Genomic DNA, 25051 nt, shown 5'->3' with positions numbered 1-25051 from the left:
GAATATAGGATTAGAAGGCAAGTACCTGGATGAAATGGTAGAAAATGTGGAACAAGCCACAATTCAGGAATAACGGGATAGTTTCCAGACCAATCATACAAACCAATTACCTTCATTTAAAGAGATGAATAACTAGGATTAATGTAACTTTAGATTAACTATATATAGATGTAACTCAATAAGAACTATGAGTGTGGAATAAATCATTTTCCCCAGAAACTAAGAACTAATTCCTGAGCCAATAATTCACCAAAGTTCAAGTAGAAATAATGTCTTGGTACTAGGATAAAGTATATAGTATATCCAAATGGTGTACTGGTTCTTCTCTTACAATATTAGTTTGAAATGGGTCTGATTATGTAGGTTCAGGGGCATACCGAGATCCATATCTTTCCCCACTGTGGCATTGCAGTTGCACTTCCATGCAACAAAACCCAAGAGCGTCCTTTGGCCACTGCTTCATGCTCAGCCGTCTCACCAAGAAGCCTTAAGGTGATATAATTCAAGCATGAGCCAAACATGGTGCTTGGGCCCAACACTTGTGTACCCCAACCACCATCTTCGTTCTAAATTGGTTATAGTAAAGATGAATTTTGTAGATCTTTCCAAGATGCAAATAAGTATGATTTTACTTTTGGTCCGATTATTGGAAGAAAGTTAACATGCCTGATGGTTGTAAATATAGCGACATATCTCTCGGCGATGTTCTGATGATAGGACAGCATTGAGTGACTTGGTGACATATAAAGCGAATATCTACAAGAGATACAAAAACCCATTATTATATAGGAGCTATAGATCATGAATCTTACAAAACAAAACCCATTATTATATAGGAGCTATATATAGATCATGAATCTTACAAAACAAAACCCATCATTATATAGGAGCTAGATCATGAATCTTACAAAACAAAGCATGATATGTATGAAGATCACATTGGAGTCACAACAAGAACTGATGAAAAGGAGCCAATACGCACAGCTCGCAAGCAATTTCCATGCATGCTTGTTCTTAGATTTTTGTTATTTTTTCGAAAAAAGATTGGTCATGAGCTGTATGCTTAGAATACATATAGTTTAATTTATATTCCGGATCCTGCCGTGGGACTATCCTCAGGACACACCTACACCCAAATTGGCCACGCGGCTACCATAAAGAGGCAACTAGCTAGAACTAGCTTACAGCAGTTACCCTGAGTGTAAAGAACCCAAATAAATACTAGTAGCTATACATGATGCATTTGTTTTATTTTCCGGTCCAGCAATAAAACTTACTCCTACTTGGAGCCATATACTATACGTATTAACATGACCCAGATTTACTTTCCAGTCTGCTTGTAGAGTGGTTATAGTGTTCATATATATGCCAGTGATTTTTTCCTTTAAGATGTTATCTGATTAAATTGTGTCTCATGTTTGACAATAAATCTATCTATGTAAATGAATGGAAACACAGTTAGTTTGAGATTACAATAATATACCAAGATAGGCATGATGAACATAAGCCCACTGAAATCACCAGGCCAGTGGCCATTTTGTGCCTGCAGTGCAGAATGCTGGCTAACAACATGCTTCAAAGAAGTCAACAAAATCTCTTCTGTGACCTCATCACCCTCATCAAGCTTGGGGACTGGAAGCTGCACTTGAAGCCGATGTTGTTTTGCATACTGTACAACACACATGATAATACACTATTGAAATTCCATGGTAAACATATATAGCTGATTGGAGCTTCAATATGTGCACAGTAATATAACCGATTTGGTGCTTTCCACGAGAAGTTTTGTTTACCTGCATCTGCATGAGGAGGTCTTGAGATTCCCTCCTCTCGAAGCGGTGCTCAGTGAACTCCCGGCGCACCCTCTCGACCTCAGCGCGCTCCGCCGCCGTACCGAGCTGAGCATCAAACTCCCAGACAGCCCTGCCGAGGAAGTTATTCCTGGAGCTTAGCCATGGGCCGCCCCCCTCGGAGTTCTTGAGCTTCCACATGATGGCCAAACCGTACTCCCGTTCCTTGTGCGGGAACGACCAGGTACTTGTACTAGCACAAATATGGGTAGCACGCTGGATCCCTTTTATAGGAGCATGTATGATTTCTGTTCACGGATAATATGGGTCCCAAGAATGATTTCTGTTCGTGGATTAAATAGTTTGAACAAAAAAAGAAATACCCGGACCAATCCGCATCTGGTTCCCGTCCGTTGCTACGGATAAATAAGTTGGTACAAATATTGGATATATATAGTTGTCCGTGCGTTAATTTGTAAGGATTTATGTGATCAAGTCGTGGACGGAAGGCTGATCCAAATCACGTAGAGGATAGACTACTACTAGAGTCCACCTGTTAATGATATAAGACGGATCAAACTAAAATTTAGATAAAAATATTACGTGCTTTAAAAATATATATAGATTACATCTGAAACAAGAGAAACCATCGATTTAAAGGAAAGACACGAAGTCGACATGTCCGTTGGCTTCAGCCTCACCGCTCTTCTACGTCCCAGCAGGCCTGCGCCTAGCCAACAACGAGCCCAGCCAACTTTGCTGAGAGTCCTATTCTATCATCTATTAGCTGGATCCTACTAGTAATAGTTACTTCATTCCAAAAACTATAATTCTTTTGATTTTTTTAAATCCAAGTTTGATCACTTATTTATTCAAAATTTATGCAAAATATCACTCCTTTTTGTCATGACTTGCTTTATTAATAAAAGTTCTTCAAAAAAATCTTAAATTTATTAACTATATCTGTATAATTTTTTTGAATAAAATGAGTGACTAAATTTGGGATAAAAAATCAAACCAATTATACTTTGGAACGGAGGAAATATTTGGGTGGTTGGTCTGTTAGCTGAAGGTAATTTGTAACTGTGCATTAATTAGCTCTAAGGAATACAAATCAGACATTTTATTCACTCATTGCTCAATCTTTGCTTGAAAACAATCAAACAAAAAAAGGCAAGTCCATCTCATATGCCAAGGCCACCATATGACGCTTCTGATGACGCTTCACGAGTCTGCTGATCCACTGCCTACGCCGACTTCCGCCGTATGGAGCTGCCGCTCGCTGGTGCCAAACCTACTCCTCGAAGTCTCGACCACGCTCTACGCAATTATATTATATATGTTGTCCCGCATACGACCCACAGCTAGGTGCTGCTCAACCATATTTTGGTGTCCTGCAATAAGGCATGCATGGCCAAAGCCTGGTGGTCATCATGAAATTTATTTCATTCACTTTTTTATTCATTAATAAGCATATCCAAGTAGGAGTTATTTTTAGAAATTTCGTTCCAATTAAATATGGTATCCATATGGTGATATGATAACAAAAAAGTTATGAAGAGAGGGGAGAATGTTCATCACTATCGTGATGAAACTGGCGCTCACCGTGTCGTGTGAAACTACAATTGAGAGGGTATGTGTTTCATCTCTACATGTTTCATAAACTCCCACTGGTCACTTAGATACAACATTTAAATGATATAGTAGTCAATACAACTTGGAATCGGACTGTTTATCTGCAATACAGCTTCTGAGCAAGCAAGGAGAACAGCGATCTCCATCGATGTTTCTAGTAAAGGAGATCTACGATTTGACGCGAGGTATGTCTTCACTCCGCCGCTTTCGTTATGTAAAGAGAGAGGAGAATGTAGTAGCACATGAGCTTGCACAGCTCGCTAAACGGTTGTTTCATAGTGCAGTATGCATAGCGCAACCGAGCTTCGACCTAGTTGCTCATGTTTGTAACTTTGTGTCTGAGTAATTAATAAACCTCTCTCTTTATGGCAAAAAAAGATACAACATTTAAATGATTTAGAAGTCAATAAAATTGTGAAATTAAATTTTGCACATCAATACAAATATCTAAAGATGGCATGACACTCTTGTAAACCGTGCACCGAAACTTTACACTAGGAGACTTAGCACCAACTCTTCACCTAAACTAGTTTTCATGGTATTTAATAGAGTGCCATTGCAGGGAGAAAAAAAAAGCTAAGGAGAAGAGTGTGTAAAAATACAAGAGATTATTTCTTATGGAACGCTTCGACGCTCCATGCATCCCACGCCCATGTCGACCCACCATCGGGAAGGGTGGCCTCCACTACGGTGTTCCTCAACCATATTTTTTGACCTGCTTTAAGGCTTGGGCAAAGTCTGGTCATCATGACATTTATTTCATTCAATGTTTGATTCAGTGAGGCCTCCACTAAAGGTAGAAGTCAGTTCTAGCTCTAAGCTAGTAAACGTAAGCAGCAAAAAAAAATTCATACAGCAATTTTATCTTTTATTAGGCCAGTCTCAATGGGAGTTTCATGGGCATAGTTACCAAGACTGGAAATTAGGTAACTGTGCCAGATGGGTTTCATGGTGATGAAACTATCCTCACATCTCATGAAACTCCAGCCTTCTCTCTCCTTGCCATGTCAGCAAAATCGATGATACTTAATGCTATAAAATCCTCTATGAAACTCTCATTGAGACTGGCCTGATCACATGTTGGCCTTATCACATGTGGGATCCAGCTACATTAATTATTTACTCATCTCCTTTCTCAGGTTTGGAGGAGCTCCGCCTCGGTAGCTGCGTGAATTCACCTTTTACTTGGACGCCATGCTACCTGCTAGCTGCGTGAGTTACCAAGACTGGAAATTAGGTAATTGTGTCAGATGAGTTTACTCTGTGTTCATTTGGCTGTGGCTGATGGCTGATGCTGATTTGTTATGAGAGAACAGTACTGCTAACTAGCTGGTAGCTGGTGGCTGGTGCTAATTTAGTATGAGAGAATAGTATTGCTGGCTGGTTGGCTGACAAGTCAAACGAACACAATGCTAGTGGCTATAGATGGCCAAATGGGTGGCCCAACCCAACATGACACTAACCCGCTTTAGGCACGGCCCGCTTAGGCACGGGCCACATAGGCACGCTAAGTTAACTGTGTCGTGTCGTGCTGGTTCATGGGCCGAGCCAGCAGCCCAGGCACGACCCGAAGGTCACTGGACTGTGCCGGGCCGGCCCATCTAACCCATCGACACGCTAACCCGCCAGCCCATCCAGCACCCATGGAGAGAAAGAGTGTTGCGGCTGGGTGGATGCGTGGAGCCGAGGGAGTGAGGGAGAGATGGATGGGGAATCGGGGATTAGGGATTTAGATTTGAGTAGGAAGTATGGGCTACTAATGGGCCACATTGTGCTAGAAACAAATTTAGTCGTGTCTGATCGGGTCGGGCCCATTAGTCGTGTCGGGTCAGAGTCAGCACTATGGGTCGAAGTCCAGGCCCAGGCACTATCGTATGTATCGTGTCGGGTTGACCCTGACCCTATAGGTCGTGGGCTGGGCTAGGTTAGGATAGGGTTTTTTTCGGGTCGTGCCTAGTGCGGCCCATGTGACCCAGCCTATTTGGCCATCTATACTAGTGGCTAGCGAAGCTGTTTTCGATGTTTCTCACTCTGCCACCTAGACAAAACACTGACTCAGCTGGCGAGGTCGCCTCCCTTTGGAGGAGGCCTGATAACGTCATTCCCAGCGAGAGTTTTATAGGAATTTTAATCCTATTAAATGAGGTACCAGTACCACATCAGCTCATCGTGGCTGTGCTATAGCTGCAACGGGCAACGGAAGAAGCCAGGCAGCCAACTGCTGTAGCAATAGCATTCAGCCACTTCATTGGCCGCAGCTGAACGGCTGAGCTGTGCAGCTGCAGTCGGAAAGCAGCTGCAGCCAGTGGAACATTTAGGTAGCATCGATATTCAGAGCCAAAATTTGGGCGGTTGAATTTGAGAATTGGATAGAACCAAATCTTCCAATCTCTCTTCCTCATCCTTGTTTTTTAAAAAGGTCAAAAAATTACTCTCCAATAATTCTCTATCCTAATTTTCCATCTCCTAACAATTGGCAAATTGATCTCCATTGTGCGTAAAAATACGCACTGCTTCTCCCCTCCCGATCGCCCCTCCCCTACGGTTTTTTTCATCTCGCGCGCTTCTTCCCTGCCCCGCCCCTCCTCCTTCACGTCATTACCATCGTCCTCGAGAGCAAGCTGTGATGTCGCATTCAGGTATACCATGGATCGAATCTAGGATTTAGGGTTTAGCTTCTGTTTCCATCGCTACCGTTGTTGGCCTGCACCTGCCCGTCCTGTCCTGTTCGCCGCGATCAGGGGTGGCGATCAGGTGGCGATCAGGGTGACGATCACGGAGTTGGCAAAGGGAAGGGCGATCAAGGAGGTGGCGATCACCAGGGGGTGGCGATCAGGGTGGTGGGGTGGCGATCAGGGAGGTGGGCTAGCAATCAGGGTGTTGTGGCCTTGGCTGGCTGTAACATCTCGAATTTTTCTGGAATGTTAAAAAGTCGAAAAATATAAATTTCAAAAAAATTTCGTGGTTGTGTTATAATAAATCCACTTAAGTAGAAATTCTCCCTTCTAAAACTCCTAGTAAATAAACTTTTGGTTTAAATTAAGAAGAAATAAATTGCTAGTGTGAAAATATTGGATTTAATTGCATCTTTTCGCTCCATCTTGTTTATTCAAAATTGTTTTGGGTTTATTTTCGCTTGCTTGAAATTGTATGGGAATTTATTTGAATTGGGACATTCAAATAAATTCCAAATGCTAACACAAACCTCGCGCTCAAACCCAAACTCTAAACTAACCCTACCCGGGATCGACCCATACCCAAAGCAAGACCCTGGCCCTAACCTAGGCCTAGCCTGAGTCCAACCTAGAACAGCAACCCGAACCGGCCCGAGATCATAAACTCCGGCCTGCACCCAAAACTGGCCAGTGGGCCATTTTTCCAAAACTCAGACCGAACCGCGCGCAGCCAGCCCGACCCGCGCATTGCGCCCCGGCCCAGCTCCGCGCCGACCCCGACCTGTAACGACCCGAGCACCGCCGGCCCAACCAACCCGCGCGCACTCCCCCGACCCGGGCCGACTCCCTAGCCGAACCCGCAGGCACCGGCCCGTCAAGCTACTCGCCCGTGCCCCAGCCCGCCTGGACGCCGGCCCGACATCGGCCTGCTCTGCACGGCCCGGACCACGCTTGCGCGGCCTGCGCGGCCCAACTCCGCTCGCCGCCCGGCCTTTTTCCCATGTGCCACTGACGCCCCGAGCCCGCTCGCAGCTTTCCCTTTCCTCTCATGTTCTTCTCCACAGCGAGGCAAAAGAACGCCTGCTCTGCTCCACCCGCGCGCGTTGTGCCCCGCCTTCCCCACTCCACGCCAAACCGAGGAAGACGCCGCCTGGCCCATCTACCCCGCTCCCTTTCTCCGCTTTACCGCGGACTGGCACGCCACCTCACCCGCTCCCGCGCTCGCACCACCACTCCACCTGTTGCCCGCGCCGGCCCTGCTCTACGCCGCCCGCATCACACCTGCAGCAGCCCCAGCCCTGTCGGTCACCGCGAGACGCTCCTGCCTCGAGTGCTTCGCGACAGAACCCTCGGCGCCGCCCCAGTTGATGAGCGTCGTGCGTCTGTGGCACGGACGCCGATGATCACCGCCATTCCCACACACACCCAGCCCTCCAAACCCTAGCTAGCCGCCTATAAAACCCCAGGAGCCACACCCCAAACCCTAGAGGGCGCTGGGAGATCCTTCCCGCACATCCGCCACCACCAGGGAGTAGAGGAAGCCGGGGAGGTGAAGGGCAGGAACGCCGCCGGAGTGCGCCACCATCACCGGAGCTCTGCCGAGCCGTCACCCCAGTCCTCTACGTCGTTGTTGCCGCTTTGCCTGCACGGCCTCGCCCCGCCTCTGCTCCAGCTCGCCACTGCGCCGCCCTGACCACCCCAGGCCTGCCAGTGAGATCCTAACTACCCCCCTGCTCCCTCTCTCTTTTTCTGCCTTGTCGTGCGTGTAGACCACACTGGCCGTGCCACGGCCATGGCTTCCCAGGGACACGTGCACACGCGGCCGTGTGCTGGCCGGACTAGCCCCAATGGCCGAGCCTTTGGCCGCCTAGGGGTGCTCTACCAAGCGCCGCTGTTCCCGCGAGCGCCTGCCATGCCCTTGCTCGCCATCAGCCACGCTGTCAACCTCAGAGCGAAGGCGACCACATGCGCGTGCCCACGTTTCGGCCGAGCTAAGCTCGCCATCGTACACAAGCAGAGCAAACACACCACGACCTTACTGTGCGCAATCACCATGCACCGCGATGCGACGTCGTGCTCACAGTTACCGCCGCACCTTCCTGTGTGTGGGACGAGCCTGTCGCCGCCGCTTGCTGTCGGTACCCCACTGCCGTTCAGGCGCTCCGGCCCTGCCAGAGCCTGAACCAAAGGCCCAAAAACCACCCTAGCACCGCCGCCCTCCGAGCCGGTGCCACCGCGGGTGAGCTCGCAGCCGTCACGTGAGAAAACCACGCCCAAGCCAAGGCCTAGGCTTTTAGCCTAATCTGGCCCCCACACTCCCCTTGCCGGACTTGCTAAGCCACTCCACCGACCTTCTTGGCAGCCCTGGCGCCCGTTCAAGCCGCCGCCGCTGTGCTCCACCGTGCCAAACTTCGTGCACACAGGGAGGGCCACGCCACCGGGCAAGGCAGAGCCTTTGGCCCTCACACACACTCACCGAGCATCGGGGCAGTGACGCCGGCGATCTATCGCCCCTAGCGAGCCCCACACGCGGCGAACGACCCCGCCACTAGACAAACCTACTGCCGGCCGTCTCCGCCACACCCTAGGAGGCCTCAGGACCCTGGGAGGGAAGGAATTGACGCCGCCACATCGAAGGACACTGCGAAAAGAAGACCGCTGAACTGCCCCGCCGCTGGAGGAACTCGCCGCCATCTGCGAAGAGAAGTGGAGGCTGCCAGAATCGACCCAGGAGCGGAACCCGAGTCACGCCTGCCTCGCTGTCCCGCTTCACCGAGCCCCGGCCAAACCTCGCCACCGGTGCCCCGCCATGGCGACCTGCCACCGCGCTCAGCCACACGCACACCCGCACGCCTGCCTAGCCGCACAGGATCCGCCCGGCCACACCGGATCCCATAGACACCGACCCCCAGGCCCCACCCGTCAGTGGACAGGCGGGAGCCGACACCTCAGGACCACTGCTCGGTAGGAGCGAGGGGAGGTGAAGGAGAGCCCCGAAAGTTGGGCCATGGCCCGCAACCCTGACCAAGCCATCCCGATCTCTTCTTGGGCCAGAATCGCCAAGCCTGTGAGCCGACCCAAGCCGAGCCTGTAGACCCTGAGCCGACACATGAAGCCGGCCTACTAACACGAGCTAGGCCACCAAGCCGGCCTATAAGCCGCGAATGAGACCGAGCCGGGCCTTTTGGGCCAAGCCGAGCCGACCGTCCACCTTGGGCCCAGTAACCCTGATTCTCTCTTCTTTTCTTTTTCTCTAACCCAGCTGACATGCGAGTCCCACCTATCGGTGACACAGAGTCACCGACAAGCAAACCCCACTAACACGTGGACCCCGTCCCTGACCCATTGACTGGTCAATGTTCAATGTTAACTTGGTCAACACTCACATCAGCACGACACGTGGCACGCCCAAAGGCTGCCACATGGCGCACTGTATGTTTATCTTTTTCTGAAATTCATTTATTATTTTCAGAAATAGATTTAAACTTCAAAAATTCATAATAAATCCATTTCAACTCCACAAATTATGAAACCAATTTCATATTTTTTTCTAAAAACATGAACTACCCGATAGTATATGTTTGCTGTGATTTGGGACTTAGTTGAGCTATGTTTGTACATTTGCACATTGGCCCCTATATTTATATGAATTCACGGTTAGGTCAATACAAGGAAGAGTTGACCAACGACCCAAGCAATCAGGAGACTCCGAAGGACTTCGTCGACAACCAAAAGACCTAGAAGGACTACCCAGACATCCCGAAGCTCAAGAGGACCCGAGAAGACCGCAAAGACTCGCCAGGTTCACGCCCATCTGCGATTGAAATACCTATTAGGCATTGCTTGCTAGAAACGCTACGCTTTGGTTTTCACATGAGATGAGCTTGCATAGCCACTTTTAGTATCGAGTTCCTTGCTCACCTATATATTGATTGTTACTGGGTGCTTTTGCTACCACGAGGTGGAGAGAGATAGTGAGGGGAAACCCTTGTGATGATTAGTCTTGGCGAGGATGGAGATCCACCATATAAGGAGCTGGTGTCTAGGAACCTAGCGGAGCGAGTGATTTAACCTAGTCCTCGGACCAGGGGCTGGGTATTGTGTGTTGGGCACAATCCTACGAAACACCTGTGGCGGGTGCAGGATCCCTTCAGGGAAGCGTTCCTTCGGGAACCACAGAGGAGTTAGGGGGGCAATACCTGTAATAGATGCCAATCGTGGATCGAGTCATCGGATGCGCACTAGGACGGAGATACTCACTTCAGCAACTTAAGGACTGAGTTAGTAGACCTAGAGACGGAACTATGATAAACGTGCACACCACTTATCCATTATGATGATGGACCCGGTCCGAGCTAGCTACGCACGGCACCATACCTGTAGGAGGATAGGGTATCAGTGTTAGGGGCAAAGGGGTTTACCCTATTGCCCCAGATTAGCAGGGTTCGACGGAATCTGACTATAGAAAGCTTCGCAGTCCCGGGCGACCTCTCGCGGGAGAATGCACACCAAACCGGGAAAGCAGGATGGTTGCCGTAGTCATTGGTTTCGTGGCACTAGACTGGTGTCTCGGTGTTACCCGGCTGATCCCCGGATAGCCTCGGGGCGAGTGGGGACAGGTGTACAAGCTTTGTAGAGTTAAAAACTATACGTATAGCTGCGTACACAGTCAAGTATACTTCTTTATCCGGCTTCACTTTCATAGAGTAGTTTTCCCCAAAGAGAGAGTTCTACCTTCCTCTAGTCTTTATTCCTACTTGGATAGCAGCTGAGGTACAAGGAGAGCGAGTTCTCGTACCGAGACCAGGAGTTTCTGAAGGAGAGAGTTGACTGGGAGTCCAGGATGCCGGAACAGCCCGTGTCGAGGTGTTTGGTTGGAATATATGTATGTATACTCGCTTGCTGCTCGCATAGGGAAACACTAGCCTTATTCCTTGAGTTTAATTAATCCCGATGCATCCACAAATAGCTGCATACGGATGGTGACATGGACCTATCCCATCCTTGGGGGATAGTTTGTAGATGCAGGACCCAGAAGAAGAGATCCGAGGAGACGAAGAAAGGAGTAATCCAGGGTGGTCCGAGCTACGCTCCAAGTTGCCTATGGAGAAAAAACGAAGAGAAGGAGACGCCCAGAAGACTAGCTATGCTTCAGAGTTCTACTTGTTTTTCCTTAGCCCAAGGGGCTTGTACTCTGAATTCCGTACTACAAATCCTCAGGATATTGTATAAATTAAACCCGTGTGATGAATCCTTTACGATGCATGTCTCAGATAAGCAGTTGAAATGAGTTCTGTATGTGATAGCTATTAATCCAGGAACTATCATGACGATACAGGGAGTTGGGTTATCCTTCCGGAAACCCGGTTCATTTCACTGGCCGCCCCTGTTCTTTTTTTTTACAATACATGATGATGTTTTGGACATTGCTAATTTCAGGATTATTTGTAGGAAGGATCAAATGTCCAATGAAATGTTTTGGACAAGCATGGTTCAGGGAGATAATTCAGTTTCTGGTTTGGAAGATCTAAATTTTCCTTTGACAAATGAGACCTAGCAAATTGATGAGACGGCTACTGAAATTCAATGAATTGATGTGGAAGGCAGTGTTGTTGCTCCACGCCCTCGCAGTTCAAGGCCAAACTCGAAGAGGTCAAAAAATCTTGACCCAAAGGAGGATTTAGTAGTGGTCTCAGCTTGGCTTAATGTGAACAAAGATTCTGTGCATGGAGCTAATCAATCTAAAGGAATCTTTTGGAGTAGGATTCACGCTTACTTTGGGAAGAACAAGACCACTCCTTTTTCAAGATCAGAGAGTTCCATTATGCATCAGTGGATGACTATCTTGAGTCAAGTCAACATGTTCTGTGGATGCTATGAAGCAATAGAGCGTAGACATCAAAGTGGTGCAACCATTCAGGACAAAGTAATTGTATTTATATTATTTTTCCCATTTCCTTCATATGTTAAGACAACAACATTGACAAGTATTTAAATACTTTTTCAAATATCTGATGCAGCAGAGATGTACAAGGGATTAGACCAAGAGAACAAAGCTTGCACTCTAATCCACAGTTGGAACAAGCTCAAGGATGAAGACAAGTGGAAGGCAAAGAGGAGGCAGATGGCCGAGCAAGACAACAGGGACAAAAACAAGAAACAGAAGTTGCATGCACAATCAACTCCGAGGCAATAGGTGGACGCACAATCAAATGACTCTGTCAATGAGATAGGAAATGTAAAAGAAGGAGAAAAGAGGCCCCCCAATCAGAAGAAGGCAAAAGAATCTCTTAAGCAAGGAAGTGGCGAGGCTTGTATGGAGGCTTTTGACAAGATGTGGGCAAAAAAGGAGGCTTTTGATAGGGAAAATAAAAATAATAAAGAGCAAAGATACTTGGCTGCACTAGAGCTAGAGAACAAACGTCTAACAGTAGAGGAGAAAAAGGTGGAGGCAGACCTCATGGAGAAGGAAGACAAGATCATGTCAACTGACATAATCTTATACTCTTTGACCACAATGCAACTGCAATACTATCAGATTATGCAAGCGAAGATCGTTGCTCATCGCCTATCCAATTAGAAATAGCTTAATGTCATATTTATTTGAACACAAAAGTGTAGTTGCATTTGGTAGAACCATTTAGTGTGTTAATGTACTCTTGCTCCCCTATCTATATATCTATCCTATCCGAACATTGTTGCCACTCTGTGTATGTGATAACTGACTTAATCAACCAAACAAAATAGTGCTTGATCACTGATTACAAATCCACCAAATAAAATAGTGCTTGATCACTAATTACAAACAAACCAAATAAAATAGTGCTTGATCACTAATTACAAACCAACCAAATAAAATAGTGCTTGATCACTCATTACAAACCAACCAAATAAAATAGTTAAGTTGCATGTATGATACTAATATGTTTCCGGAAAATGCTACCATAGGTGCTTGATGAGGTATTCTTTTAATTGGTGATGTGTTTCGTTGTCTCTTATCCTTTTATGTGCATCAATAAGTTCATCAATGGTTCGATTATTCTCATGTGAAGGCTCCACATTTTGTCCACCATACTCGAAGCGCTCATTGGGATCAATGGCTCCTCATCCTCGATAATCATATTGTGCATAATGACACAAATCTTCATGATATTTTCTAGAGTCTCTGTGTCCCACACACGACTTGGCCCTCGGACAATGGCGAACCTTGATTGAAGCACTCCAAAAGCTCTTTCTACATCCTTCCTTGCAACTTCCTGTGCTTTTGCAAAATATTTGTTCTTGATCCCCATAGGCTGTGAGATAGACTTGATGAAAGTAACCCATGATGGGTATATACCATCAGCTAGGTAATATCCCATTGTTTAATCGTGCCCATTAATACTATAGTTCACCTCAGGAGTTGTACATTCTGCGAGCTTTGCAAATAGATGAGATCGATGGAGGACATTGATATCATTATGCGTACCAGGCATACCAAAAAAGGCATGCCATATCCATATATCTTGAGAAGCAACAGCCTCTAAAATAATAGTGAGCTTCTCCACATGCCCTTTGTACTGACCCTGCAATGCCACTGGACAATTCTTCCATGCCCAATGCATACAGTCAATGGACCCTAGCATACCTGGAAATCCTCTTTGCTCCCCGAGCGCAAGTAAGCGAGCTGTGTCAGCCTCATTAGGCGACATCAGATATTCATCTTCAAAGATATCAACTACTGCACCAACAAACCTCTATGGGCTCTCAAGTACCATACTTTCTCCAATCCGAACATACTCATCCGTGGCATCAGCTGGAACTCCATAAGTAAGAATACAGAATGCACCGCGGCAGGAAGCTCCACCATTGCCACCACCTGGCCATCACTGCACCACGCCTCCACCGCCCCTGCGTCATGCTGGCACCATCATCCTCTATGACTCCAGCGCCATGCGGCAATCACTACACCGATCATCGCCGCAGCCACTGCTTCCACTACTTCGGCGGACTACTACCTCCACGGCAGCGTCATGGAAGTCGATGAGGTTTTTTCCCTCTATAAAGTTTGAACCCATCGATCTACTTCTAGGAGGTCCTAATAGATCTAACAATGGTATTAGTTAGCCTACTCTAGAGAGTAGATCGAGATTGGGAAAGAAAGTTTCGATGCAAATCGAAAGAAAGAAACCAAAATCAATCTCGGATCAACAAAGCAAACAAACTCCAAACCCTAGTTGGCATGGAGGATTCGACAGAGAACATCATTTCGATGCGTATCGAGAGATGCAAAGGAAGATCGAACTCACACACTCATGAAACCCTAACCCTAGAAAGAAAAGGCCGTGGGTCTCACCTGCTGTGCCACCACCATGGGCCGTCGGCCGGTAGATTTGTCACCCCGAGTCACCAGTTCGCCGATGGAACACCGCCTCTGTGCGGGCACACTCGGGGCAAAGGGCACCGCCGCCAGGCCATTCGACGGAGGCGCGCTGTCGCAAGGGTGCGCGCGCGCGATAGTGAAGGGGTTGACGGTGGCGCAAGACACCTCTAGCGAGCCGCTCCGGCCGCTGATGCTCCATTTTGGGAGAAAGAAAGGGGATGGAGGTCCAAAGAAAGAAGACAGGAAGGTCCGGCCTTGCGCGCGGCCATGGCAAGGGCCATGGCGTGGCGGCCGGCCTGCCACGGCGTGGTGGCCGAACCGGACAAGAGCTCGGGAGGAGAAAAGTTGAATGAAGCTAGGGTTTTTAGGGAGTTGGTCGCCGGGGTGCGATTTTGAACCGTTGAAAGAACCAGACGACCGTTAGATGCCGATCTGTGGAGATCAACGGCCAAGCTCTCGCCGCGTTTTTCGGGCCCACTGGAGACCCAGGTAGGCGGGGGAAGGGGGAAGCTGTGGCGGGCCGTTTCAACGGCCCGGCCGTTGGCTGTTGGGCTCCAGGCCCAAAAGGAGGCGGCCGAGCCACTAGCGTGCCAAGCCGCGAGCAGGTCGAGCCAAAGTGCTTCTTTGGGCCGCTGTGGTGCTGCTGGACCGGTCCAATGAATAGTGAGAGTTTTTAATTGTTTTTTATTTTTCAAAAGCAATTTTGAATACTAGTTTTGATGAATTTGATCTCTATTCAAGTTTGCACCAACGTGTATTTTGTTTAGAGAGAAAAATGAGAACAATAATGCTTCTGAAAAATAGAATTATTTTTAATTCAAACCAACGGGAAAATTAATTTTAAGACCATGATTTAAAAGCTTATTTTGAGTAAGCTTTTGTAAAGTTTTATCTCTAGTCAATTTTGAACCAACGGGATAAATTGTTTAGAGAGAAAATAAGTACGAAGTACTGTTTGTGAAAAGGAAGAAAATTTTTCCGCTACTATAATGATGTTATCATTCAATTAAGTCGGAACCAATGAAAAGATTTAATTGGAAGAATAGTTTAATAGTTTTAAATGAGTTTTTTCCTAAGGGTAAAAGCCACGTTTAAAGTCTAAGCTTCAGAAAAGCTTTCGCTATTTCAAATCAAAGTTAAGTTTTGACATTATTCGGCCATTTGAAGTCTCAAAGTTGAGCATTGTTTTATCCATACAACTGGAACCATAAAAGAAAATTCTCAAAGAAGAGAAATTTAAAGTTAATTATGGTGTTGTTATTTTCTGACAAACATTAATGATAACAATATTATAATTTAATGAATCATTGATTAAAGTTTAAGTCTCTGGTAAATTTTGTCAAAGTGACCAATTTTTAGAGAATAGATAAAGAAATGCTCTTAAACTAGAGAAATGTATTTTTCCTGTTTCCACTGCAATAAAGTTGATTATCCCTAATTAAATTTGAACCAACGAGAGGATTTAATTTTGAGAAGCAGATATATAGTTTTAAAGTTAATTGAGTTTTCCATACATTAGTTCCATTTCTGCCAAACGGTGAAGTGGAATTAAGATGTTTTTATTCTATTTTTGCCCAATGATGATATAGAATAGCACTTAAAGTGTTGATTATTGTTTTTCAGACATAGTTTTCCATGCCTTGATTCTTGAAAGCATAAAAGAAAATGAACTGGGTACTTGTGACTCAAAAAGAAAGAATGCCACTGCATGAGAGAATGTATTCTCTGTTAAGAATGGTTTGAAAAGAAAAGTACTTACGGATATTGATCCAAGAAAAGAAGATAGAGCAATAAGAGCTCAGTTTGAGAAACGTCTCTTATGTACTCTCTATCATGTAGAATTAATTTTGAGTTCAGTCAAAGTTGTGATAAGTAATGTATGTTTAATTTGACCAATGTCGGATTAAGCATGTGTGTCATGAAATATTCGGATTCATTTCCGAATTTGATGACTGTTTGTGAGCCAATCCTGGCATTCATGTCCGGGAAAAAGTATGAGATAATACCCACATGGCGGGATAAAGTTGGCATAGTGCTTATCCTGCATGGCGGGAGAAAGTTGTGATGTCTCATGTGCTTTTGGTGCATCCCATACTGGGAGAGAACTTTTGAATAGCTCTTACACTAGGTATTTCTATTGTGTCATAGTGATTAAGCACTCAATGAGTTTAAGAAGAATGAAAAGTTACATACGAACCTCAAGATAAGAATGATATGCGAGCGTAACTTACAAAAGTACTGATAATAAGAATGATATGTGAGCGTGACTTGCAAAAGTACTAAAAATAAAGGACTATGTTGAGTTCTTGAAGTGAAATGAGGAAAAAATACAGCCATATGAAACAAAGGACTCTGTTGAATTCTCAAAGTGAAATGAGTAAAAGGTACTCCCATACGAATTAAGAAATTACTTTGTCCTGCATGACGTAATCATGTGGATAAAGTAAGTAATCAAAGTTTCCTCATTCACAAAAGTTATGAATAGTTTTCCAAATTGTGACAGAATAGTTCATGCCACATTTCGAGGGGGATTGGAGAAATGTGAGATAGTTAAGAAAGATACTCCCATGTAATGTGCATTGAAAGCAAGAGATGATCTATTAAAGATGAATGTGGCCATCTGGGGGAGTACAACGGTCACTATATTGATACCCCTATGTAAAGAAATATCTAAATTCTAGTATTTATGATGGACGGCCGTCAAAGATAGTAAGATGGTGCTTACAAAGCACAAATAAAGTCTTTAACAGATGGAACCCAAACAAAGAGATTTACTGATATGCCATCTTTACAAAAGATGGCAAAATCTAGGGGAGCATGGTATGTAGAGACCCAAGACTTGAAGAGAAGTAGGAATGTGTGTCCAGTTCGATGATTCAAGAGCAACAAGTTTCTCATACCTGTCGATATTGTATACAACACCTGTTGTTAGCTCTCAAAGAAAATGAATGATGTGAAGAAGGATCTTGTTATGCAGGATCTTGTTAGTCCATTGCCATTTGGCAAAAGGAGCAACAACAACCCTATACAAAGTAAAGAAAATCAAATAGATGTTGATTCCACCCCATTTGAAGAAGTCACGAGAATTCCATGGATTAAGTCCATGGAAGAATAAGTAATTTCTGAAAGAGACATCACAATAGGTTATGATGGACCTACAAAACGAAATGTGACTCCAGAGGGAATGTTGAAAGATATAAAGCAAAACTTGTGACAAAAGTTTTAGTCAAAGAGAAGAAAGAACATGTGGGATACCACAACAACAAATCCATTTATGGATTGAAGTGAGCCTCGAGATGGTGGTATCTAAAGCTTATTGAAATAGTAAGAAAGCTTGGGTTTAAAAGAGATTGAGCAGAACAATAGCTTTTATGCAGAGTCAAAGAATGGGAAATTTGATTTCCACAACTAAATGAAGATAACACCCTACTTACTAGTGGTGGTGTTAATATGCTATTTTTTATAAAGAATTTTTGTCCTCAAGTTTTGATCTCAGTGATGGGTTTTCATTCTAATAATTGAGACTCGTCGAGATAAAAAAAGGGTATTATGGTTACCACAAAGTCATACTGAGAAAAGATTCTAAAGAAATGAAGTATGCATACGAGTAAACCTACGCCTACACCTATCATCAAGGGTAACAGTTTTGGGAACCTTAGTGTTCCAGGAACCAATATGAGATGGAAATAGTTCTGCCTCAACTGTTGGAAGCTTTATAAGCGCGCAAGTAAAGAATTTACCTTGACATAGTTCATGTATCCGGGTTATTTTGGCAAAAGCTCAATCCAGATATGGATCACTAGAATGAACTTGAGAATATCGGCCTCATGCTAAGAAGGAAATAATCAGTGCTCTCAAAAGGTTGTGATTACAAAGGTAGAACTTGTGAAATATGTAGTAAAATCCACAATTGTCGCTAACTTTCACACTTAGAGTTTTTGTGTGGAAAAGCTCCAAAATGAAACAATTATCATCAATATGATGCAAAGACATGGTATAGCATGATACGAGGCCGAGGGACAGGCAAAATAGTTAAGGGAACCTGTACCAGGAGTTGATAATGGTTGACAACAGTGATAACCATTTAAGTAGTTTGCTTCTATGACAACGAGTCAAGTATGGTGCCAAACACATTGACACAAAGTTATATGTTGTAAAGGAGAAAGTCCGGAATCATGATTGAAATGCATTGTGAATATAAATAATAAACAAGTGTTTGCGGATCCACTTATTAAAAGCTTACCGCCCAGTGTGTACAGAAAACACACAATCAACATGGGTTTATGGTATAGCCTATGTTTTTCAAGCAATATAGGACCCAAAGCTAAAGAATCTATTTCAGAACAGAGGCGTGTATTATAGCTGTTGTCGGTGTTCCGTATCACCAGCTAGTAAATTTGTGTGCGCGTTACTACTCCGGATGGTAATGCAAGGATTCGACACGAGGGTTTATACTGGTGCACTCAAGTTTGCAGTAGGGGTTACAAACGGGCAAGAAAGGGAGAGGGCTTCCCAAGCCTCTGTGAGCTTGTGTGTGTGTGTGTGTGTGTGTGTGTGTGTGTGTGTGTGTGTGTGTGTGTGTGTGTGTGTGTGTGGTCGATCAGATCCCCTTTGCATGGGGTACCCCCGTCCCTTTATCGTCTAGGGTGAACCGGGGGGTCAGATACAAAAAGGATGGAAAAGTAAAAATGAGAGGGCCGAGGGGGTCGGATGTAATCTGGCCCCCTTTTCCCTTATCCCTTCAATCTGGGTACAACTCCTTGTCCTCTAATTTCTTCGGTGTTAGTTATCCTTCCCCGTTTTCTGCCCCGGGCGATCATGGCGGATGGGAGAAGTCTTGGTGTGCCGTAGCTGTCGTCCCATCACCAGGACAGGTGTCAACAAGCGCTTCACTTATTGTGCTGACGTCTGCGGAGATGGTCGTCCTTCCCCCTATCCCCGAGGACAGTCTTCCCATCCTTAGAGCTGACTTCAGGGAGGAGTGGTTGTGTGCCATCCCATCGGTGAGGTGCTGTCGCATCGAGGTCCTGTCGCGACTGCCCGGGCTCGTGCTGAGGTATGGGCGAGTTGTCATGTTGGCCCACGTGGGCCTCCCTTTGACTAATGATGGTCGTTGTACTGTGAAGCAGTCGGGCCGCCACTTGTTTCGTCCCTTCCCCTCCGCATGGGTCAGGCGGGGCGATATTTTCCAGCGGGGGACGGGTGAGGCGGAACCCGCCCGTAGGGGGTCAGGCGAGGCAGAAACCTCCCTGCGGGGGATGTCCCCTTAGGGGTCAGGTGAAGCAGAGGCGGCTGCTGGTGGGTCATCCCTGGCTTGTCTTAGATTGTGCCTAACTTAAACCTCTCGAGGCTTTATTGCTTAACGATGGTTTAGAGGGTATCTGTTACTTTCACCCCCGTCAGCTGTTGAATTTATCGGCAACTGACAGTGGCGATGAAGCTGCTCTATGCATTAATTTGTGACAAAATAAGAAAAGAAGCAAAAGGTATAAAGTTAAAAGTATAAGATGAGATTAAGGGAGAGAACGTTAGTGTTGATCTTCATCTGGTCCAGTCCAATGACTGGGCCGGACCCTTTCTCGCGTTCTGATCAGGAACACCTACCCCAAGATGAGGCCGGTGGGCCCCTGTCGTGCAGCATATAAAAAGGAGGTGGGGACTACTGCCACAAAAGATGAGGTTAGCCACAACTGCCATTTCAGTCCCCACCTCAAACCCTAGTTCGATCATAGAGGGTGGGCGCAGTGGCGGGAAGCTCCACCATTTCCACCACCTGGCTGTCACTGCACCGCGCCTCTGCCACCCCTACATCACGCTGGCGCCGTCATCCTCTATGACTCTGGCACCATGCGGCAATCACTCACCGATTATCGCTGCAATCACTGCTTCCACTACTCCGGTGAACTACTACCTTCACGGCGGCGGCATGGAAGTCGACGAGGTTTTTACCCTATGTAAAGTTTGAACCCATCGATATAATCCTAGGAGGTCCTAATAAATCTAACAAGTAGTAGCAACCAGCACATCTCACATCTTCAGTACGGCCCACCGCCCCTCCTGTTTCTGGCTCGCTGGCCTAGGCGGACCCACCACTCCCCTCCAGGACTCATCTCCGCCAAATTGCCTAGACAGGGTGAAAACCAAAATAAAAAATCCCCCACCCCCTCCACTAGCTGCACAGATTTAACACCAGAGGCAAACACAAAACAAAATTGCATATGCAAAATTCTTCAGCAAGAACAAAAATAGATCAATGCAATTCACAAAGTATGTATGTACATATAAAATTCACCACATAATATAACTGCACATGAGTATTTACTTTGCCTACTTTATCTACGTGATCTGCTTCAAATCTGCACATCGCACCCCCCCCCCAACCCGCCCTTCTTCCTTTCCTGCTAGATACCGACAAAATAATGAGTTGATTAGATAACTTGTATCAGTAGAAAAAGCAGTGTCGCATGTATTCTACCTAATTGTTATCACATATTGTTACCTAAATATATACATATATTGAGTTACATATCTAAAAAGTTAGAAGAATTGCCTAGATAAATATGCTGAGTTTTGCCATATTCTTAACACATTATTACCTGAATAAATGCACTAAATTGCCTACTGGGAAGTACTGAAATGCCTCGCCTTGATTCTAGATACGCGGTGCGGCTGCTCCGCGCCACTGCGCGCCGTGCTCCGCCTGCACCCCGCTCCACCCCACCCCGCCTGTACTGCTCTAGTCGTGCCGCGTTGCTTCGCCCCTGTTGTGTCGCGCCGCTCTGCCTGAGTCGCTTTGCCCCGCGCTGCTCCGCCTACGCCACTGGCACTGCGACATTCTGCCCGCGCTGCTCCTGCTCCACGCCGAGCCGCGCGAGCCAAGCTGCTTTGCCCGTGCAGGGAAGATGGCCATGGGGTTGGGGATGAAGGGAGGTCGCGGCACCCGGACAAGATAGAAGGTGTAAGCAGTGGTGGGGAGAGGGAGGGGAACTGGCGGCGGGAGGGGATGAGGAAAGGGGATGCTTAGGGAGAGGAGGGAAGGGGGGGTTCGATGGAGAAAAGATAAGTTGAGAGGGAGATGAGTCAGAGTGACAAGGAGAGGGAATAGCACAGTAGATGCAGCGGCCGGACGATCACGCAAACACACGGTAAGCTGGAATCAAGGCGTTACCTTATTCTTATTTATCCTTCCTCACATCGGTATTCTATCGGATATAAAGCTACCTAAAAAAATTGGTGGCTTAGTAGCTTGCTCGGCTCGATGTTAGCTCGAATTGGCTTGGCTCTGCTCGTTATAATTTCCTGACAAGCCAAGCTAACATTTTAGCGTATTGGAATTAACGAGCCAACTCGAACCGCTCGGTGAGCTAAACGAGCTACAACCAGCCCCATGCCAGCAAATCAAAAAGCAAGCTACTACCGGCCCCAAGGCCCAACAGCAACCGCCGTCCCAGCCTCCTCCACGCACGCTGCAACGGAGAGCCGGAGGCCGCCGCCACCGCGAGCCTCTAGGATGTCACCACCCGCTGGCCGTCTTTGTCCACGACCCAAATACTTTAAATATAAGAGCTTGCGTAGAAAACTACTGTAGCCACGTTACAAAAGCGGGCCGGCGTACTCGCGGCGACCGCACTTTTCAACACAACCAAAACTCATTTTCTATACAAAGCTGTCCATTTCTATATGTCAAACGGTGACGCATGCCAGCCGGCGTGGTCATGGAGCTTCGGCCAGTAGGCAGTCGACCGGCGGCTCGACGGGCTCCACTTGGTCGCCGTACGCCTTCCAGCAGAAGGGCCCGTCGAGGTGGTGGCCGCCGTCCCTCACCGGCGTGAGCTGGATGTCAGCGAGGTGGATCCCCGAGCACGGCGCGGCGTCGCTGCACGCCAGGTACACCGGCCGCTCCGTGTACGTGCCCGCGACGCCCTGGTACGCCACGCCCGCCACGGCCACCGCCGCCGTCTGGTTGCTGCACGTCGCGTGGTCGCAGTAGTACTGGTCGATCACCACCGGCGTCTTCACCGCCGACACCGTCACGCCGGAGAACCGCACGTTCTTCACCGACCCCGACCCGCCCTGCTCCGCGCCGAACGCATTGAGGTTACAGCTTTTGCTGCAAATATAATGCAACTGCTGTTTCGTTTTTACCTGCCAGGTCTTGATCCGGACGCCGGTCATCGTCTGGTTCAGCGTGACGTCCTGCACGGTGACGTCGGAGACGGCCGCCGACGCGCCGCCCTTGCCGAGCCCGCCGATGCTGATGCCGTGGCCCGGGCCGCAGTGCACGCCACGGATGAACACGTCGGAGCAGCCGTCCTGAATGGAGATGCAGTCATCACCTGCATGCGAATCCCAAGAGTTAGAGGTACTTAATTTGTTTCATCGATCTGAAGGGAGGTGTTCGCAGAACCAGACTTACCACAGGCGATGGTGGAGCGGTGGATGGAGACGCCGACGGAGCCGGCGAGGTGGATGCCGTCGGTGTTGGGGCTGTCACCGGGCGAGGACACGGTGACGTCGTGCACCTGGACGGCACGGCAGGTGTCGACGGTGAGGTGGAACCTGGGGCTGTTCCGGATCGTTATCCCCGACACGGTTACGTTGGCGCCCTGGAACACCCTCACAGCCTACCAGCAGCAAGTTTGCAACAATTAAACGAGTCATTAGTCGCCAATTACACGCCACGATTACTAACAACAAACTATTTGAACCATCTTACTGTTGGTCTGTTGTTGCTTGTTCCGGCACGATCGGAGTCCAGCTCCTGCAGAAGCTAACGACGACAGGAAGTTCAGCATGCGTGGCGTGCGATGGATGACCAAACGATTTTTCTTCGGTTACCATCTCGGCGTCGCCGGCGGCAGAACCGCCGCCGCTCCACCAGTGGCTGCCCTGGCCGTCGACGGTGCCGCTTCCTTGGATGGCGAGCCCCCGGACGTTCTTGAACTCTAGCCACTGCGTCAAAACCCCGGAGCGCCATGCAGGTGACCCTGTGTGGGCGAGAATCGTGCCATCCACCTGGAAAAAAAAATGCAAACATCCACGCCATGATCGTCAGATACTAACTTGCCTGATAGCTTCAGTCTATGGAACTCTCCGGTAACCACGGGCGGGCGATGACAATGACATCACTGGTATTAAGGGAATGTTTGGCTCTTGTGTAGATTAAATAACATCCAAACTTTTGGCAAATTGTCGGTGTTATGCTAACCACCGGTGGTCGCCTGTACGTGATGACCGATCATCAAGCAATCACCTGAAAGTCCATGTTGGGCTCGCAAGAATCGCCCGTGAACGTGATGGGGCCGACGAGGAACACGTAGCTCGCCGGCACCAGCACCGTCGACGCCCCACCGGCGGCGCACGCCGCCGACCAGGCGTCGGCGAACGCCTGCATACGAAAAGAAGCAGGGGCATCAGCACATACAGATCAAAACAAACATTTCTCATTCTAGACAACCAAACGAGATTCAGAGATCAATCATTGGCAGCTTTGTCGGCGCTTGCCTTGCTGTCGTCCGTGGCGCCATCGCCCACGGCGCCGTGGTCCAGCACGCTGAAGGTCGCCGCCGACGGTAGCGGCGGCAGCGGCGGCATGACCGGAGCTGGCGGTGGCGGGTGGTGTGACCGGCCGCCGGGCGGTGGCCGATGATGGGATTCTCTCCTCGCGAGGCCATGTTGGAGGAAGGACGACGGGGAGGCAGTAACGAGAAGAAGCAGGGCGGCGAGGTGGATGGTGGCATTGGCACAGGAGGCGTTTGGGATGCTCCGCCGCTTCATCTCCCTGATCGTGCGCGTGGTAAAGGCGGCACTTCGATCACTTAGGTTACCACCACGCACGGACGCAAATGCATGTTGGTGGTGGTTCTGAATGGTAGTGTATATGTACTGATCTACTACACGCTGGATGGATCATGTCGTCGTCACAGGAAATGGGCGTTGATTGCAAGGAATTCCTTTGTCGAACAGGGGCGTTGCACCGACCTGATCGATCATCTGACCTTGCGTCTCGTCCTCGAATGATTTCCATTTGCTTAGATTTGATGGCGTTTTTATTTTCCCGACAAAGATTTGATAGTATCTTACTATCTTTCGAAACTAGTTCTTCTCAGAGCAAAAAATGGAATGGTATAGAAGTTTCCGAGCCATGTATGTCAGTGGATCGATTAGTTTCATTGTGTCCCTGGAATTCAGCTGAAAGCTCTCTGTGCTTGCATCTGATGGGATCCATGGTCTGGCTCGTGACCTTGCTTGATTGATAGAAGATTAGGAAAGAAGTGCGTGTGATCAAGACCAATCGAGCTTAGCAGGACCTAAAACGAGGCAGGCCTTTTTTTTGTTTCTTAATTGTAACTACGTGACCTGCCTGGCCATCTAACACTTAATTCTCTGATCACACTGTTGGATTTTCGCTTAGCCTCACTTGTGTGTAGTGAATGGGCCAAAATCACTTGTGTGCAGTTAAATGTGGGCCAAAATAAACAATGTGGAAACTAGGACACCTAACAGACTCTGGTGAGTATGAGAGGATTGGGGGCATTAGCTGGGATAAATACATGCTCACTCCGTCTCAAAAAAAATAAGTTATCCTG

The 25051-nt window shown here is 47.4% G+C and overlaps 2 protein-coding genes across 2 annotated transcripts in view; both read right to left on the bottom strand.

Moving 5' to 3' along the window:
* Positions 1-1991, bottom strand: part of LOC120669159 (achilleol B synthase-like) — a 28162-nt gene extending 26171 nt beyond the window's left edge. Inside the window, exons 1-5 of the mRNA XM_039948957.1 lie at positions 1794-1991; positions 1484-1669; positions 667-756; positions 378-566; positions 26-110 (exon numbers count right to left, since the gene is read on the bottom strand). Coding sequence (XP_039804891.1) covers positions 26-110; positions 378-566; positions 667-756; positions 1484-1669; positions 1794-1991 — 748 coding nt within the window. The remainder of the gene's footprint in view (positions 1-25; positions 111-377; positions 567-666; positions 757-1483; positions 1670-1793) is intronic.
* A 20043-nt stretch (positions 1992-22034) lies between these two features.
* Positions 22035-23856, bottom strand: LOC120670413 (polygalacturonase At1g48100-like). Its single transcript, XM_039950498.1, has 6 exons — positions 23716-23856; positions 23301-23477; positions 23179-23223; positions 22879-23086; positions 22608-22798; positions 22035-22535 (listed from the first exon to the last, which is right to left on the bottom strand). Exons 1-6 carry the CDS (start codon positions 23854-23856, stop codon positions 22176-22178), a joined length of 1122 nt encoding a protein of 373 aa, XP_039806432.1. The 3' UTR covers positions 22035-22175.
* Positions 23857-25051: the final 1195 nt, after the last annotated feature.

This window comes from Panicum virgatum, chromosome 4N (genome assembly GCF_016808335.1).
Source record: "Panicum virgatum strain AP13 chromosome 4N, P.virgatum_v5, whole genome shotgun sequence".
Taxonomy (NCBI): domain Eukaryota; kingdom Viridiplantae; phylum Streptophyta; class Magnoliopsida; order Poales; family Poaceae; genus Panicum; species Panicum virgatum.
Note: the sequence above shows the minus strand (reverse complement) of the source record. Positions and strands in the feature narration are given on the sequence as shown.